The 14736-nt window shown below is 50.6% G+C and overlaps 1 protein-coding gene across 1 annotated transcript in view; it reads right to left on the minus strand.

Moving 5' to 3' along the window:
* The window catches only part of LOC128722841 (discoidin domain-containing receptor tyrosine kinase B), a 102529-nt gene that overhangs the window by 25561 nt on the left and 62232 nt on the right, over window positions 1-14736 (minus strand). Inside the window, exons 6-8 of the mRNA XM_053816523.1 lie at window positions 9810-9949; window positions 5783-5990; window positions 1180-1320 (exon numbers count right to left, since the gene is read on the minus strand). Coding sequence (XP_053672498.1) covers window positions 1180-1320; window positions 5783-5990; window positions 9810-9949 — 489 coding nt within the window. The remainder of the gene's footprint in view (window positions 1-1179; window positions 1321-5782; window positions 5991-9809; window positions 9950-14736) is intronic.

Consider the following 14736-nt stretch of genomic DNA (forward strand, 5'->3'; position numbering starts at 1 on the left):
GTTACGAACATTAGGCCACCGCGTTTAATCAAACAGGTGTTCGGTATCGGTCCTCGGAGGGAGCTTAATATGATAAGAACCCGTAGCACGAGCGTGTGCACGTCCCAATGACCAGTGTGAGGGAAATAAATCAAGCATAAAAACTATTACTGTCGCCATTGCTGGATCGCATTCATCCCGGCTCGTGCGTTGAACGGACGGAACGGATGCCACTCGGGCTCGGTCACGGCATTGGGTTTGATTGTGGACGGCATGCGATGACGATGTCCAGCCGGCACGGGGGAGATAAATTCATTCTCCACCCTTGGCTAGTCACATCAAGGGCCGCTGAACCGAGAGCCCCGAGAAGGAGACGACAGGAAGCGGCCGGTCGTTTATCATCACTCATCTTTTCATCATGGCAGCAATGAATGCACGGCCGCGTGAGGACATTATGCCGCCGCAGGACACTCCCCGGTGGCGATGATGGAGCATGCGAGATGATGCGCCCGGAACCGGGGTCTCCGTTCATCAAAGGGAATTGATCGGACCTGATGCTGGTACGAAGCAGCCACGTTCGCTGCTGGAGGACGCGCACGAGTAGCCCGAGAGATCCAAATCGCAATCGGAATGCGCCGGGATGCGAACGAACCGAGGCTACTCACGCCGGGCACGGGACCTCTGGCAAACAACTGGTTCACGCCGGGGCCAAAGTATGTGATAATTTGAATAATTGATGAGTCACATTAGCAATGCAAATTGGTGGAAGATATTTGATCGCGCCGAGAACTGGAGCTGCCTGGAGTTGCCCACCGAGAATTGTCGGACTGCCGCGCGACACGGACATGCGTGTGCCTTGCCCGAAAGGGATCGGCTTTCTAATGGTCCGGGACGGGTTGCGTTTTCTCCCGGCAGGTTGACCCGCATGCGATCCACCACATCCAGCCGGCCACATTGATTGCAGTTAATTTGCAATTATTTTATGCTAAATATTAAGTAATTTCTAAGATGAATAGTTGATACGCTATTGATTGGATTGGGAGCACGGGAGTTGACTACTGTTCCGTTTCGATGCAGGCGCTCTTGGTTGAACGGTTGGAGGAAATTGCCCTGAGAACCGCCCGCAGTTCCGGCACCTGGTTGGTTGCGGTTTTTCCACCGATTCATACACCACGTGCACCAAGGAAAACTACTACTTACTCTGCGTGACGTGGTTCCGTTCGCCCTTGTTCACGATGTTGATGCCCGACTCGTCGCGTTGCAGCGGGTACTCGATGGAGTTTTCCTGCGAGATCGAGTTTCCGTTGACTTCCTCGTCGGAAAAGTTGCCCGTCACTGGCACTGTAGAGGGCGAGAGAGAAAGAGAGAAGAATGAAGAAAGGTATAAAGACCATCATTAGAACGTTTCATAACAGAAGGGGGTGGTGTCCTTTTTGCACAAATTGCCCCATGAACCGCACAGTTACAGTGGAAAATGTTCGAGGAATCAATCACGATCCGTGCGATAGGAGCTGCAATTTAATGGCCGCAGAAAAAAACGGCCTACTTCCTGCCCTAACTTTTCAGCCATAAACGATGCAGTTATTACTTGAAGCTACATGCAGCCTGATTGCATTCTCAGGTGACCTCTAACCCGTGTCAGCGACGACTTCAGCTGGAGTACGGAGAACGATCAACTGGCTAACTACTTCATTACGCTTCCGGGTTCTGCTGAGTGGAGCAAAATGACTCAAAATCCTCCCCAAAAAAGGCACCCCATAAGCTTCAAAAGAGCAGATGATTCTTGCTGAAAAACCCGCGTCCACAAAGCAGCGGCCCTTTGGACGCGTTACGTTTGTTTGTTCTTCTCCGTTCGCCTCATTTTTCATCGGATAAGCTGGACGCATCCGTCATCCGAGATGGTGCGCTGTCCCAGTTTGCCATCCGACCGGTCAGACGGAGCAAACATTTACATGAAAGGAAGTCGAAAAGTAAGCACACACACAACCCAGGCCACAGGAGAAGAAGCTCTGCTGGTCACAGAGGACCACAGAGCTGGAGCGCAAAAAAGGAAAACACGCAGCACACGAGAATCTCCACTCATTCACACGACATCTCGCAGCCGGCAAAAAGAGCGATATTAATTGCCCTTGCGACGTGTCGCGCTGGTGAAACGTCACGGAACGCTAACGGAAGCGGCACACAAAGTACGCCAGGGACATGTCGGTGCCGCGGGGCAAATTAGCAGCAATGTGCGCAAAACGAACGAAACGCAGGATGACGGGCGATGCAGCGCTTTGAAGCGTCCCAAATGGGAAGAAAGAAGATCACCGTAAACGTAAAGAAAAGCGCGCGCCATCATTCACATGTGGCGGCTCGTTGGAAGCGCATATGGTGATGGCGTTTCCATGGCAACGGTACCATCGGTTGCTGCAGCGATTATCTGGGCCGGGGTTTAAACCGTTTAAGCAGGATTAAATTTACGATCTGCTCCGATGCACGCAAGCAACCACGAGGACTGGGCGGTCAAGCGAAATGTCGTGCGTGCGCGCGCGAGCCTCCACTGTTCGGAAATTAATCAAAAATACGGTTGCATCGGAAGCGAACCGGCACCGTAAGACGCCGGCTGGAATTAATAACATAATTCGATATCAAAGCCACGGGAAAATAAACATAAATTAGCTTCAAATCCGTAAATGCATGTGCGTGGCAGCCATTGACTGCGCCAAAACGGGCCCAGTCGGGGGTTTAGGCTTGGATTTTGATAAATTACACCCCGCCTGGGGTTGGGGTGCAGAAAAGGACACCGGGCGGGTTTGATGGAGGGTTTCGCTGCTCGCTGTGAAGCGGACGAAGAATGATTAACTGCCCTCGGGAACGCTTCCACGGGCACTCGCAGAAACATCAACATGTGCGTCTTCACCGTCGACGTCGGCGTGGCCTTCTTTCGAGCAGCAATCCCACCTCGTTAGGAGCGCACGCCCGGGATCGGGTTGTTTGATTTATTAAATTTAATGACTTGCCGCTTTTCTCCGGCACCATCGCGCGCTTTGCTGCCCCACGCAGCACCACGCAAGGCTCACGGAGAGAGAGAAGAGCGAGAACGAGAGGCTGTGACATTTTGGCAGGAAGAAACCGCGTCTGCGGCATGAAAGTAAAAGTGCAACCCCGCGGGGGCTTTGCGAACCAATTACATAGTCGTTGAGAAGGAACTGAAGGAGGTCTTTGGGGCCTTTGAAGACACACCGATTGCCTGCCGGTGAATGGGGTGCGGGAAATTAGGTGAACCCAGCATGGGTTTGAAGTTAAATTTAGCATTCCCTGAACGTGCGCTTCCTCTGCCGGTGACAGCAATTTATGATACCAGGTTTGATCGCGCGGGCGAACTGGCGGAATGGCACCAGTTCCGGTAGCAGCGTGCCGTGGGAAGGGCAAGGTTTTTCTTTAATAGGGGCGCGATTTTCCACGCCAGTTCGGAATGCGCCACGCAGCATTAGGTGGAAAGTGATGATAAACAAATAATCGCACGCCAGAGCCGATTGGAGGAGCGTTCAAGGTTAGCACGAACGTGTTTTCTGATCGATAATTCAACCCTCGGATGATAATGAGAGTGTTGCATGAAGCAGCGGTAAACTTTGCTGCGGTTCTGAAATAATGTGCGTGAACCCGATCGAGGTCAAATAAATCAGTTTTCCAAGGCTTTGCACGATCGGATCCATGATTCTACTCCTGCTTGGGGTGAATTTCCCGGGCGAACAAACCAATAAAGCATCGTGAATAAATCGACACAGGACTCACACTCGCCTCCCTTTCGCTCATCCGCTAATGGTGCGATCAATAAGGATTTAAATTTGAATTTATTCCCACACGGGGCAACGGAATCGCGCACCAACTTCTCTCGCTGGTTAAAAACGACCCGTGCGCACACACGTAAATAATTGATCGTTAAACGAGCATTTATCATCGCGATACGTTATTATCTAATTAATTTCACCCTCCACCACGCCGGTGAACCCTCGGCGATGGTGGCGTTCACACGGCCCTTCCCGGAAGCCTGGAAACAGCTGGAACACGGCGGGAGAAAAATAGTTTCCACCTTCGCAACCGGCTCCGAAACCGGCTACGCCATAAGTTATCCCACCCGGTGATAAACGGCCACTCGAAAGTGTGTAAAGTATCGGGCATGAATCTTGGCGTCCGCTTCTTGGGTCTCGTTTCCCGCCGGTAGCGCACCATCGCACCACAATTTACACCAACGGGTTTTCCGTCCCGCCAATGGCCAGGATCGCTAATGGGTCACAATCCGTGCGCTTGCTGAGGTGTTGGTTTTTTTTTCTTCAAGTTTGTTCGCTTCTTCCTTTGGCCGAGTCCGACAGTCACCGGTCAAGATGGTGCGCTTCCTCCATTGTTGAGGCACAGCTGCGATGAATCCCCAGCAGCGTCCTCCGAGGGAATTGGGTGTGTCACCGAGTGGCCGACACACAGATTGACCATCATAAATATTCGCTTTGTTATAGATCAGTTACTTAAACAACTTTCCCGCAGTCCGCACCCGCAAATGGCGCAACGACCGCAAACGCTCGGTAACGCTCGCAAACAAGCCCCGTTGGGCTGTTGCGGTTTACGAGCTTCGAGACCGGAGAGCTGCATCGGGTGCATCGAGTGCATCGAGCACCGTGACAAACAGCCGAGGATCAAACAAATAAACACCGAGAGGCGCGTATTATTTATGCGATCTTTTGAATAATTTCGCCCTATTTATTACGACGTGCTCGCGCGTACCTTACACCGGAATGGACTGTGTACTCGCCTCTGAGTGCACCGGGGTCTGAGAGCCCGGTTTTGCTGCACTTTTTTTCTTTGCCACCGGTTGAGCGTGCTTTGTTTGCACGGCGGTGGTGGTGGTGGGCGCTAAATTTATCGCTTGCACTGCGGCCAGGCAAAGATGCGCAAGAAACATCGCTTCCGTTCATTAAAATCTTGTTAACCGACGGCACATCATTCATGGTCGCTGGGGCGACGCTGGGATTTCTACGCCTGGGTCCCGGTTTCTACGCTCTGGCAAAGGTTTTATGCAAGCAAAAGGTACTGCTTCATGAGGTCGTGAAGTAAACCTTTTCGCTGGGACTTCCAATGTTGTGCTTTTCATTGCGAACTGGAAACCAAGGGCGAGCGTGAAAATAACACCTAGCAACGGAAAAAAACAACCGGAAACTGTGCAATCATTGCGTGGCATAATGAGGAAACGCGAACGTCCTTGGGTACCGTTCGAAATTGGTTCCGCTCGAACTGGTTCATCTCCTTCACGCCGGATATCCGAATGGCGGTGGCGGATTTCGAAATAATCTGCACACTGCAACGCCATCGCATCTGTGCACTTTGTTTCTAATTAACGACGGCCAAAGTCGATGGGATTGCGTTCTCTATGGGAGGAAGGTGCTCGAGTTATTTTACACCTTCAACAATGTTTTTCTGTTTGTCAGATTCAATTCCAACGGCCATTCCTTTAGCTGGTCGGTGGGAGCTTAAAAAACAAACCCACTCCAGCAACAAATGATAATTACGGACCGCAATCCTTCTCGTTAGCGTGGCTTGCGAGGATCGTTTGCACGACTGCACTCCGGCGGTTGCGTATTTGTGCATCCGGGAGGATAATGATCACCACTCGCCGGTTTCAAAAAAGGACAAAGAAAGAACTCCAATGCACTTTTGGTGTAGCGCCACTGAAGCGTGAGGTTGCTGTTGGCAAATAACAACGCCACAATGCGTCACAATAATGATCGTTTGCCTCTTGTCATATGATCGTGATCCTTGAGGTACTTACCGGAGTTGAAGGATATTTCACTCAGCATGATCCAGCGCAGCGCAAAGTACAGGTGAATCTGCACGTATCGCCCCACTCGATGGTGCATCTTGATCGTGACGTCGCGAGCATTTTCCATGACGGTGTCCGGCATGTACGAGAACTGAACCGGTTCACCGGTGAAGTGTTGCCCGCCGATGCTGAAGAATACCTTCGCGTGCACGAAAACCTGTGAAGGGGGAGTAAATAAGAGATGATGCTTTAAATTGTCCCTGCGGATGGATAGCGATGGCGATCAACTAGTAGTGAAGGGCCGAGATCCGAGCTCCCGGTGGAGAGAAAGAAACCAATTAAAACGCGCACTTGTTCGCCCGATCCCAATCCACCCGGAAGTGGTTCGTGCTGGACGCGCCCTGTAGCGTTATTAAAAAATGGAAACGAAAAATAAACAGCCCACCCTCTGCGGGATGGAAACCCATACCCGTGAGTCCGCGAGTTTCTCGCGGGTGGCCGTATCGATGGCGATAAGCAGCTTATGAAACTGGAGCCAGCGTGTCATTTTCCTTAATGGAGCCGCGTTTCGCACCGTCCCGATCGTCCCGGTGGATCGGCAACAGGCAGAATGGGTGGCAGGGGTGGGACATGGTGGCAATAAAATGGAAGCGCAAGAAGTGAATTTAAAGAAGCGAGAGTGGCGAAGAAAGCGAAAAAAAAAGTCCCACCCGGACGATCCTTTTAATTCCAATCGCTCGTACTCGTCCGAGCGACGTTTATTAGCGCAATAAGCGCCAACCGACCGAAAGCACGATAAAAGCCGGCCCTCTCTCCCACTGGAACGCGTCGCAATCGAACGGACACTGATAAGGCGCACGGTGAGGGTGGCTAGCGAGTGGATGGAATGGATGGATGAAAATTAGCGACCCTCCGAAGCTCCTCCGGTCGATTCGTCCGAGGGTGCCGGTTGGACAAACACGCTCGCGTTGGTGGGAAACGCCGCAGCTGGTTGAAAGGACGAAAGCAGAACAGGACGAAAATGTCATCCTGCCGCCGGGAAGCGAGAGTACTTTTGTCGCTCCGTGTCCCGGTGTCCTCTCATTCGTGGTCCCTGGCTTCCCTCTGGTTGATGATGTATGGATGGTTAAATTTTATTACATCGTGCGCTTTTCATTTACGTTTCTTCTTTTTCACTTCATTAGAAGCGGCTTCAGGACGATCCGGGTGGAGGAGTTGTACAAACCAGCCCCACTTTCAGCACCCGGTAGCTTCTTTGATTTTCTTTAGTGGCGCTTAAACGAATAATGGCTTCTGGAGCGCCATATTTCCGGGGTGGAAGGAACGTTAAGAAATCGCAATAAAAAAGTGTGACCGTTTCTTACATTCAATTCCCTTTTCACACTGCTCTTCAACGGTGATCGTGAAAGTGAATGTTTCATTTCACAAAAGGATTTAAATTCCATCACGGAATTCCGTGAGGCTAATGCCTCTTTTCAGCTCAAAATCACACAACACACGCCACAGCAAGGGGGGCGCGTTTCAGAAGCCACAAGAGCAACGAAAACCCAACCCAATCTGAACACGGGGTGGAAAGTAAGCGGAACCAAACCGAACCGCCCAAAAAAAAAAAAACAAAACCTCCACACAATCAAAGCCAAACGTCGTTACGGGTCACCAAAAGAAGGGAGAAGGACAATTTCTCGGTTCCAAGCCCCACTCTATTCCGTGTCATTCGGGCGTGGGGTTTTCTGTCCTCACCTAATTAGATTGACTTTCGCTTTTCTCCACGCCATTGGGCACGGGATCTGGCCGTCCAGGTCAAAAAACCTCGATGGTTTGTCCACTTTTCAACGGCTGGTTTGAGTCGAATCAATTCGCTCCCTACTTTTTGTTAGCCTGCATTTACCATTCATTCTGCAAGGATATCGATTTTGTCTAGTTACGGCTGCCCATCCTTTGTTTGGTTGGCTTCGTTCCGTGTTCCGGATGGAAAGGATTAGAGGTTTTCCCGGTGGTTGCACACTCTGTGTCGGGATTGGGTGGGGATTTTTTTTACGGACTGAAAAAGCACCTTCCAGAGCACCGATGCCGATGGTATGTGGTGGCTTCAACGGCATTAAACATAACGTTCTCTCGTGCCTCGTGCGCGAATTGCGGTACCGTTGGAAGGGATTTAGTGTTTCTTTTTTGCTCGTACCTCTACCAACATTCGCTACCCTGCAAAAGTGCGCCGGTTTCTTTAATTATATTTTGCAGCAAATTTATTTTAGCGTCTCGAACAATTAACGAGAGAAAATAAGTTTTATCATGAATTCTCGCCGCGCTAGTCCGGGCCCCCTGGAGCCTTCGTTGGCTCTTTTGAGATTTGGAAAAGACGAGAGAGAGAGAGAATAAGAGAGCGAGAGAAAGAGCACATGGAAACTTCGCTATCCCTTCAAACACACCCCCAAGGTACTCTCAAGGCAGCAAAAATAAAAAAGGAAACGAAATAAAATCCGGCCAGTTTCACCCACCGACTCACGTTTGCTGCCCACTCGTTGGCCCTCGGGGGTGGAAGTAGCCTTGTTTCATTCCCACCCCACCCGAAACAGGCCCCACCAGAAAGTCATGAATGGAAAAGCGACCGAAAAATGGTACCACGGATGGTTTGGGAAAAAACTTTTAACGGGCCACCCGGAAAACTGGGCAACTGAGTCGGCAACCACCCAGTGATAGCGCTCCCGTGAAAAGAGGGTGCCCCGTGGGTGGGAAAACTGAGCGAAAAATTTACGAGCCGAGTCCAATTATTGATACTTAGCATGTTGGCGCCCGGGCAACAGCCCAGCTAGAGGAAGGTTGGGGGCGAATGGCAAAAAAAAAAATACAACTCCCTCGCTGTTTCGGTGCTGATAGCCTCGCTTGGGGAACTGAAAACGAGCGGTTGGTTGTTTTTTTTTGTGTGTGCAAGCAAAAAGAGCAAAAAAGGATGCGGGAATAAAAGGAGGGAAAAAATCGCCCGGAACGCAGCGAAACCAAGTTCGGTTAAGAAGATTTACCCTTCATTAGGCTGACTGCTTTATGCCGAGCGAGTGTACCCACGGTAATGAGCGGCTCCTGCGGCAGCTGGAACGAAGAGTCTGTGAGTTGGGCTTCCTTAACGACTGACGATAAGGGCCCAACCCCGCCGAGCGCCCATTATGCGTTTTGATAATTGTTTATTGATATCGACTGCAAAATGGTGCTTCCCCGGTTTTTGGGGGCGAAAAACCATCCCAACCGAGCTCATTACTTTTGTGGGGTTGCGCGGAAAAATAAATCACGACCATCCACCCCTCGTCAACGCGTCGTTTTTCCCTCACGATCCTTAACGGCGTCTTGCGAACGACTTCCGGTATGGGGGTGGGTTGTGGCCAAGAAGAACGGCAACCCATCGAATCCCCGGCTGGCTTCAAGTGCGGTTCATTTTCTCGCATTAGAATCGCTTAAATATTAAGCGCCCATTTTACTGACGCCCCTTTGATGTCGCGGTTCGTCTCCCTGCTGGCCGTTTGGCGCGATTTGTTTAATTTGATTGTGCCTCATTCGGGAGCGATGTAAGAGACGAGAAGAAGAAAAAAAACCTCCAACCATCCCGTGGTATAAAATAAGCAAAACGATCCCGTTTTAATGACGGGATCGGGAATGATTTTCCAACGTTACGCGGTCCTTTAACCGGGCCGCCCATTTTTTTGCCGCAAACAGAAGCCGAGTGCGTTTTTGGGGGTGTGATGTTTTTTTCTCTTTTTTTCCTCCACCTCCAAAAACTGGACCTGGTTGGGTGGAGAATTATTTAAACAAACGCCGAGCTCGTGCTCCTTCGGAAAAAGGCGCTCACAAAAACACTAAAATCGTCATCAGAAAACCTTCATTTGCGAGTGGTGCCGTGCGAAGGACACCGATGTCCTTGCTCGACGATCAACCTGCGGGCGCGACCGCGTCGAGGCGTCGACACCGGAATTCAACCGCGTTCGTACAACGGAACAACACCGAAAAAAAAGGGAAGAAAGAAAGGATGGTAAAATCCACCCACACTCACCTGCACGTCCTTGCTGAACATGTTGTTGGTGTGCAGCACCATGGAGCTAAAGTTGCGCACCGAGTCGAACTCGAACACCATCTCCACCGGCTTGCCAGCCCATCCGAGTGAGTCATTACGCCAACCAACCCAGTCGTATCCTGTAAACGAGAGAAAGAAAGAGAGAGAGAGAGACCAAGTGAGCACAATGTGGATGCAAAGGACCGTACAAAAATCTCCATAAGAAGGTGCCAGAAGGCAAGCGCGTGGGGGCGTAGCAGGCCCGGTGAGCATATTAAAATTTATGTTCCTACAACATGTGATACTTTCAAGGTATTCAGTTCCTTTTTTCCACCTCGCCCTCCCACTGGCCACCATCGGGATGCTGGCGTACCTATGAGGTGAGAGCAAAGTGGACCGGCATCCGTACGGAAATACGAATAAAATCCTCAACCGTAACCGGTGTGGTGTGTGCCAGGAAACGAGGGTGGAAAAACCAAGAGGAGGGTGGCTACGGTTCCATGGAGCATTCCCTGGGAGAGATCAACGGTTGGTGCTGCCAGCATCACAACGAAAGGTGTGCAGGCTTCTGAAATGCAACTGCACCAGCATGCACATTGGTACGGGGTCGCAAACGCCGACAATGCGATTGCACGGATCCTTATCCCGGCTGGAGGAAGCTTTAAATCGAGTTCGGGGAAACGAGACCGCCGGTAGAACCGGGTTGCCATTCCAAAAACATCCGGGTATCTAGCGTGCAGACAATCGCGGGTGGCTGCCTTTCGGAGTCAAGTGCAGCCGTCCTTGGAGCGAGAGAAAAAAAAGGAGCCTCTCGAGAGGCACAAAGAACAAAGAACCCGGCGATTGGTGGTGGTACGTATTTTGATATCCTTGCACGAGCGAGCACCACTTTCACACACATTCACATGTTCATCCCGGAAAGGGGTTGATAATGGTGATAATGATGATGGAGTTGCCGGTGATGGGGTTGAATTTACATCGTTTCGTTTTAAATCCAATTCCACGCCGCGGATGGACTGCTGCCAAGTGTGCGGAACGAGCAGGCGCCTTCACAAGATGGCGCCGGCAGCGAAGTGTTTTTTTGTTCGCTACTTCGCCCCATCTAGTATGCCAAATCGACAGTCTCAGCTCATCTAGTAGGCCGTGGAAACGTGAAAACGGACTCTCTCCTGGCGCCATAATTGAAACGCTGAAAGGCGCCAAAACTTGAACCCGCTTTTCCGTGCTCATAATACATATGGCTGACCTCGACGGTACCCGGTCACCGATACCTTTTTTTTCTGGGGAACGTACGCGAAATGCCCAAAACTGGTCGTTTCGAACAGCAGTTCGATATCGCAACGCCACCCTGTAACCGGCTGACGCTACTCACACCCCGGAAGGGATTTCGTTGTGTCATTTTTCATCTCCGTCTCGGCTCGGCTCGGGATCTTTGACCTTTTTCTCCGTTCCGGTTTCTCCGCTTTTCCATGGCGTCTCGATCCGGTTCCGGTGCTTCGCTTCTGACCTAGCGGCACGGAAAACGGTTGAGCGCTACTTTTTGGGCAGCTTTTCCCGAGGCACCAGCACTCTAACCTCAACGGGAACGAAGCGCTGGTGGAACGGAAAGCTTAGTGTTGACCGTAGTTTACGAGAACATGCTCACCGGAATGTGAGTGGCTCTCTCCTTTCTTCTTCCTTATTTTTTTTTGTTATCGCCTCCGGACGTGAAAGTTCCGAAGTTCGATAGGAGATTTTTTGCTCCCCATTTCGAGTCGCTTGCCTCGTGCGGGTTTCCGTAGCACGAAAGCGTAAAGCTTTACGGTGGGAAGGAAAACCGAAAGGACCTAAAAACACACCCCCAGAGCGGGGCACAGGACGTTCCGAAGGCTGGACGTCAGGCAGGGCAAGAAAATACACGGAATACTTTTACCAAATACCATTCTTCATGCCATCCTATCCCCCAGGGCTCACCGCCGTTTCGGGAGCCATAGAAGGGTGAAAATTAAAGTTACGCTTTACGGGCCACGGCGCACGGGAATAGGTACTTTCCACCAAAAAAAGACAACAAGAGAGCCAGCCAAAGACCCCTTAAAAGCCAGGTGCAACGAGAGGTTTAAATCAAAGGTATAAAGCCAACCATTGTTCCCTGAAGCTCACCACAAGCTGGCGAACGAATGTTAAAGGTGAACGTTGGGTGAATACATTTTTTTTAATTTTCCAAACGAGTGAAATTCTGTGGTGAAAACGATGCGAAAAAAACGCCACGCTTTTCATGAGGCGAGAACGCGTTCTTACGCGTGTTACTACGCGCGCGTTTTCCTTAAAATGTATGATAAATGGAAAGCAAACTAATTACGGATGGAACAATAAACATCGCTCCCATAATTCGTCCTCGTCTCCTGCCAGGAACCGGGCCGAAAAGCCCCGTGTTTTGGTTCCCATTTTTCCAGCTTTCCCAGCGACACACGCGCGCGCTTGCCCGCCCGAATAATCGAGTGTTTTTGCAGAAGCTCCGAAATCTGCCGCACATTGTTGAACCCCAAAAGTGAACCCAACCAAGCGTTTGTTTCGTCACGTGCCCCGGCAATGGCACGTCGTATGGGTGGCCATTCTAATGCTCGCGTACGCGTGGTGCCTCAGTGTTTCGTTCTGTTTTCGTTCCATTTTCCCGGGGACGCAAGCATCTCCTTCCTACGCATACGCATTTTGTCAACATAATGTAAACCCGCCTTGGTGAGGTGGGAAAGGAAAATCAACCACCAACCGGACGACACACGCACTCGCGTTCAAATTTCATTGGTTGCCGAAATTTCCCACGGGAAGGACACGGTTTCCCCCTGGTCCGGTCGGAACTGTGTTTGTTCAAGATCACACATGCGCCCGGTGTGGAAAACAAATTACATTTCTGCACAACCGGGTCGAAAGGAGCGGAAATGCGCAAAATCACTGCACTCCTTTTTCGGTTCCGCTCGATTGTTTGCCTTACAGGGAGAGCGTGTGGGTGGTTTCTGGGTGGTCGGATATTATGTCACACGGTTTCCGGTTGGAAATCCGTCCACCGAGAGATGCGGCACATCGCGAAGCAATAATATTGTCCCAGCAGCATTGGGAGGGAAAAGATACCTCATAAATTGATAATTACTTTCAAGCAAAACAAATATTCTTCCTCGTTCGGAAACACCCACCCACACACACACACACACACACATGCTCGCAAACGCAAACACAAGGAGGGCTTCCCGAAGATGGTAAAGTTATCACTCGTCCGTGACAAAATCTGATATTAATGGCAAGCTAAATAACGGCAGAGGAAAACCGAGCAGCGTGAATTTCCACCGCGCGTTCGCGACAACGAATGGCTGAATGGTGGTGGTAGGAAAGCTTCATCCGCCCACTCCCTGGTTGGTGGGTGGCAAAAACCCGTCGTCTGATAAGACACTGGCAATGGAAGAGGAGATAGAGCTGATGGAAGAAGAAGCAATTTCCTACCCTAGAGAGAACGAAGGAATTTCCACGAGCACTCGGAGTCACTCCCGCAGACACGCTGGCAATAGTCCCGGCAAGGGAAGGTCCTTTCTGTTGCTTCTCTCGTCGACCACCCACCCACCCCACGCGACGGAACTCGCCTCGGTTGGTGGGTTTAGCGATGCGGAAGGTATGGTGTTTGTTTTTCATTAAATTTATCTCCGGGAAATATTTTTAATTCAGTGCAAACATAAGTGGGTTAGCAGTGGAAGTTTGTGCAGTGCAGTTGTAACAGACATTTTCCCACCGGACGGTTTCGCTGAACCCATCAGGGGCTGGCACGGGATGGGGAATTTTCTTTGTCATTTCAAGCGTAGGAATGTTTGAAAAAAAAAACCCCGTACCCCGTAAGGCTCACCGAAGCTAAGCGTAGGGAAGCGCAACTTTGCGCCGTTCTTTGCCGTTTCTCGTTTCTGTTTGCCAAAGGCGAAGGCAACGACCAGGCAGCAGGCAGGTAATTTGCTGGCTGTTTGCATTCCGGCAGTGGCCACGCTGAGGTAGAGCTGAACAAGTGTTAAGAAAATTATGCGCTCGTTTAGTTTTTTTGTTACCTCGCAGCACACCAAACCGGGCGTGGATCGAAAATGGTTAAATAGTGTTAGAAAATATCGTCAAAAAGTGGTAGAAAAGTCCATCCATCATGCCTGACCGATCGCTGAATTGAACGAAAAATGAAGCATTTTTCATCGCTTTCTGCACTGCAGCTGGAGCTGGTTTTGTCAACCTGCCGATGTTTTATTCATCAGCACGAATTGGCAAAACCCAACTTGCATCTAAAACGCGAAATCAAACTCACATATGGCCAGAGACAGACTGTTAAAAGCATCACGCCACGCAGCACGTCCGCTCCACGTGGAATAATACGCAGGATCACCGAGCGAGCTTCCGGTGCAGCATATGCAGAACCGCCACAACAACAGCCGGTAGCGATAAAAATAATAATTTCCACCTCTACCGGAACTTTGGCCGGTATGCATGCAGCAGCAGCAGCAGCAGCAGCAACCTGGCTGGCCGGTCTAAGCCCGTGAGTGGAATTGAAACGAGCTACGTTTGGGGGGATTTTTTTTTCCGGTCGTTGATATCGAGCAATCGAACCGGAAACGGCCCCGGGACACGGAACCAGTAGCAGTTGCAGCAGGAGCAGCATGAATCGATGATTGTTCAGCGAGTGTGTTGTCACCACAGTGGCAGTGCATTCACGATCCGTGATCTTTGCGTAAAGTGACGATCGGCTCTTCCCAAATCGCATGTATCGTTTTAGGAATTTTATACAACCTTTTTACGGTTTGTTTTAAAACATTAACTTACGTCTTTTCCCGTATCAGTTTGCCAGCAACGAATTTGCGAGCTGCCGAATTTTGTCCATCTGGCGTTACGAACCGCACCTATAGCTCACCGGACGCACGAGATAGGACAAAAA

Source organism: Anopheles nili, chromosome 3 (genome assembly GCF_943737925.1).
Source record: "Anopheles nili chromosome 3, idAnoNiliSN_F5_01, whole genome shotgun sequence".
Taxonomy (NCBI): domain Eukaryota; kingdom Metazoa; phylum Arthropoda; class Insecta; order Diptera; family Culicidae; genus Anopheles; species Anopheles nili.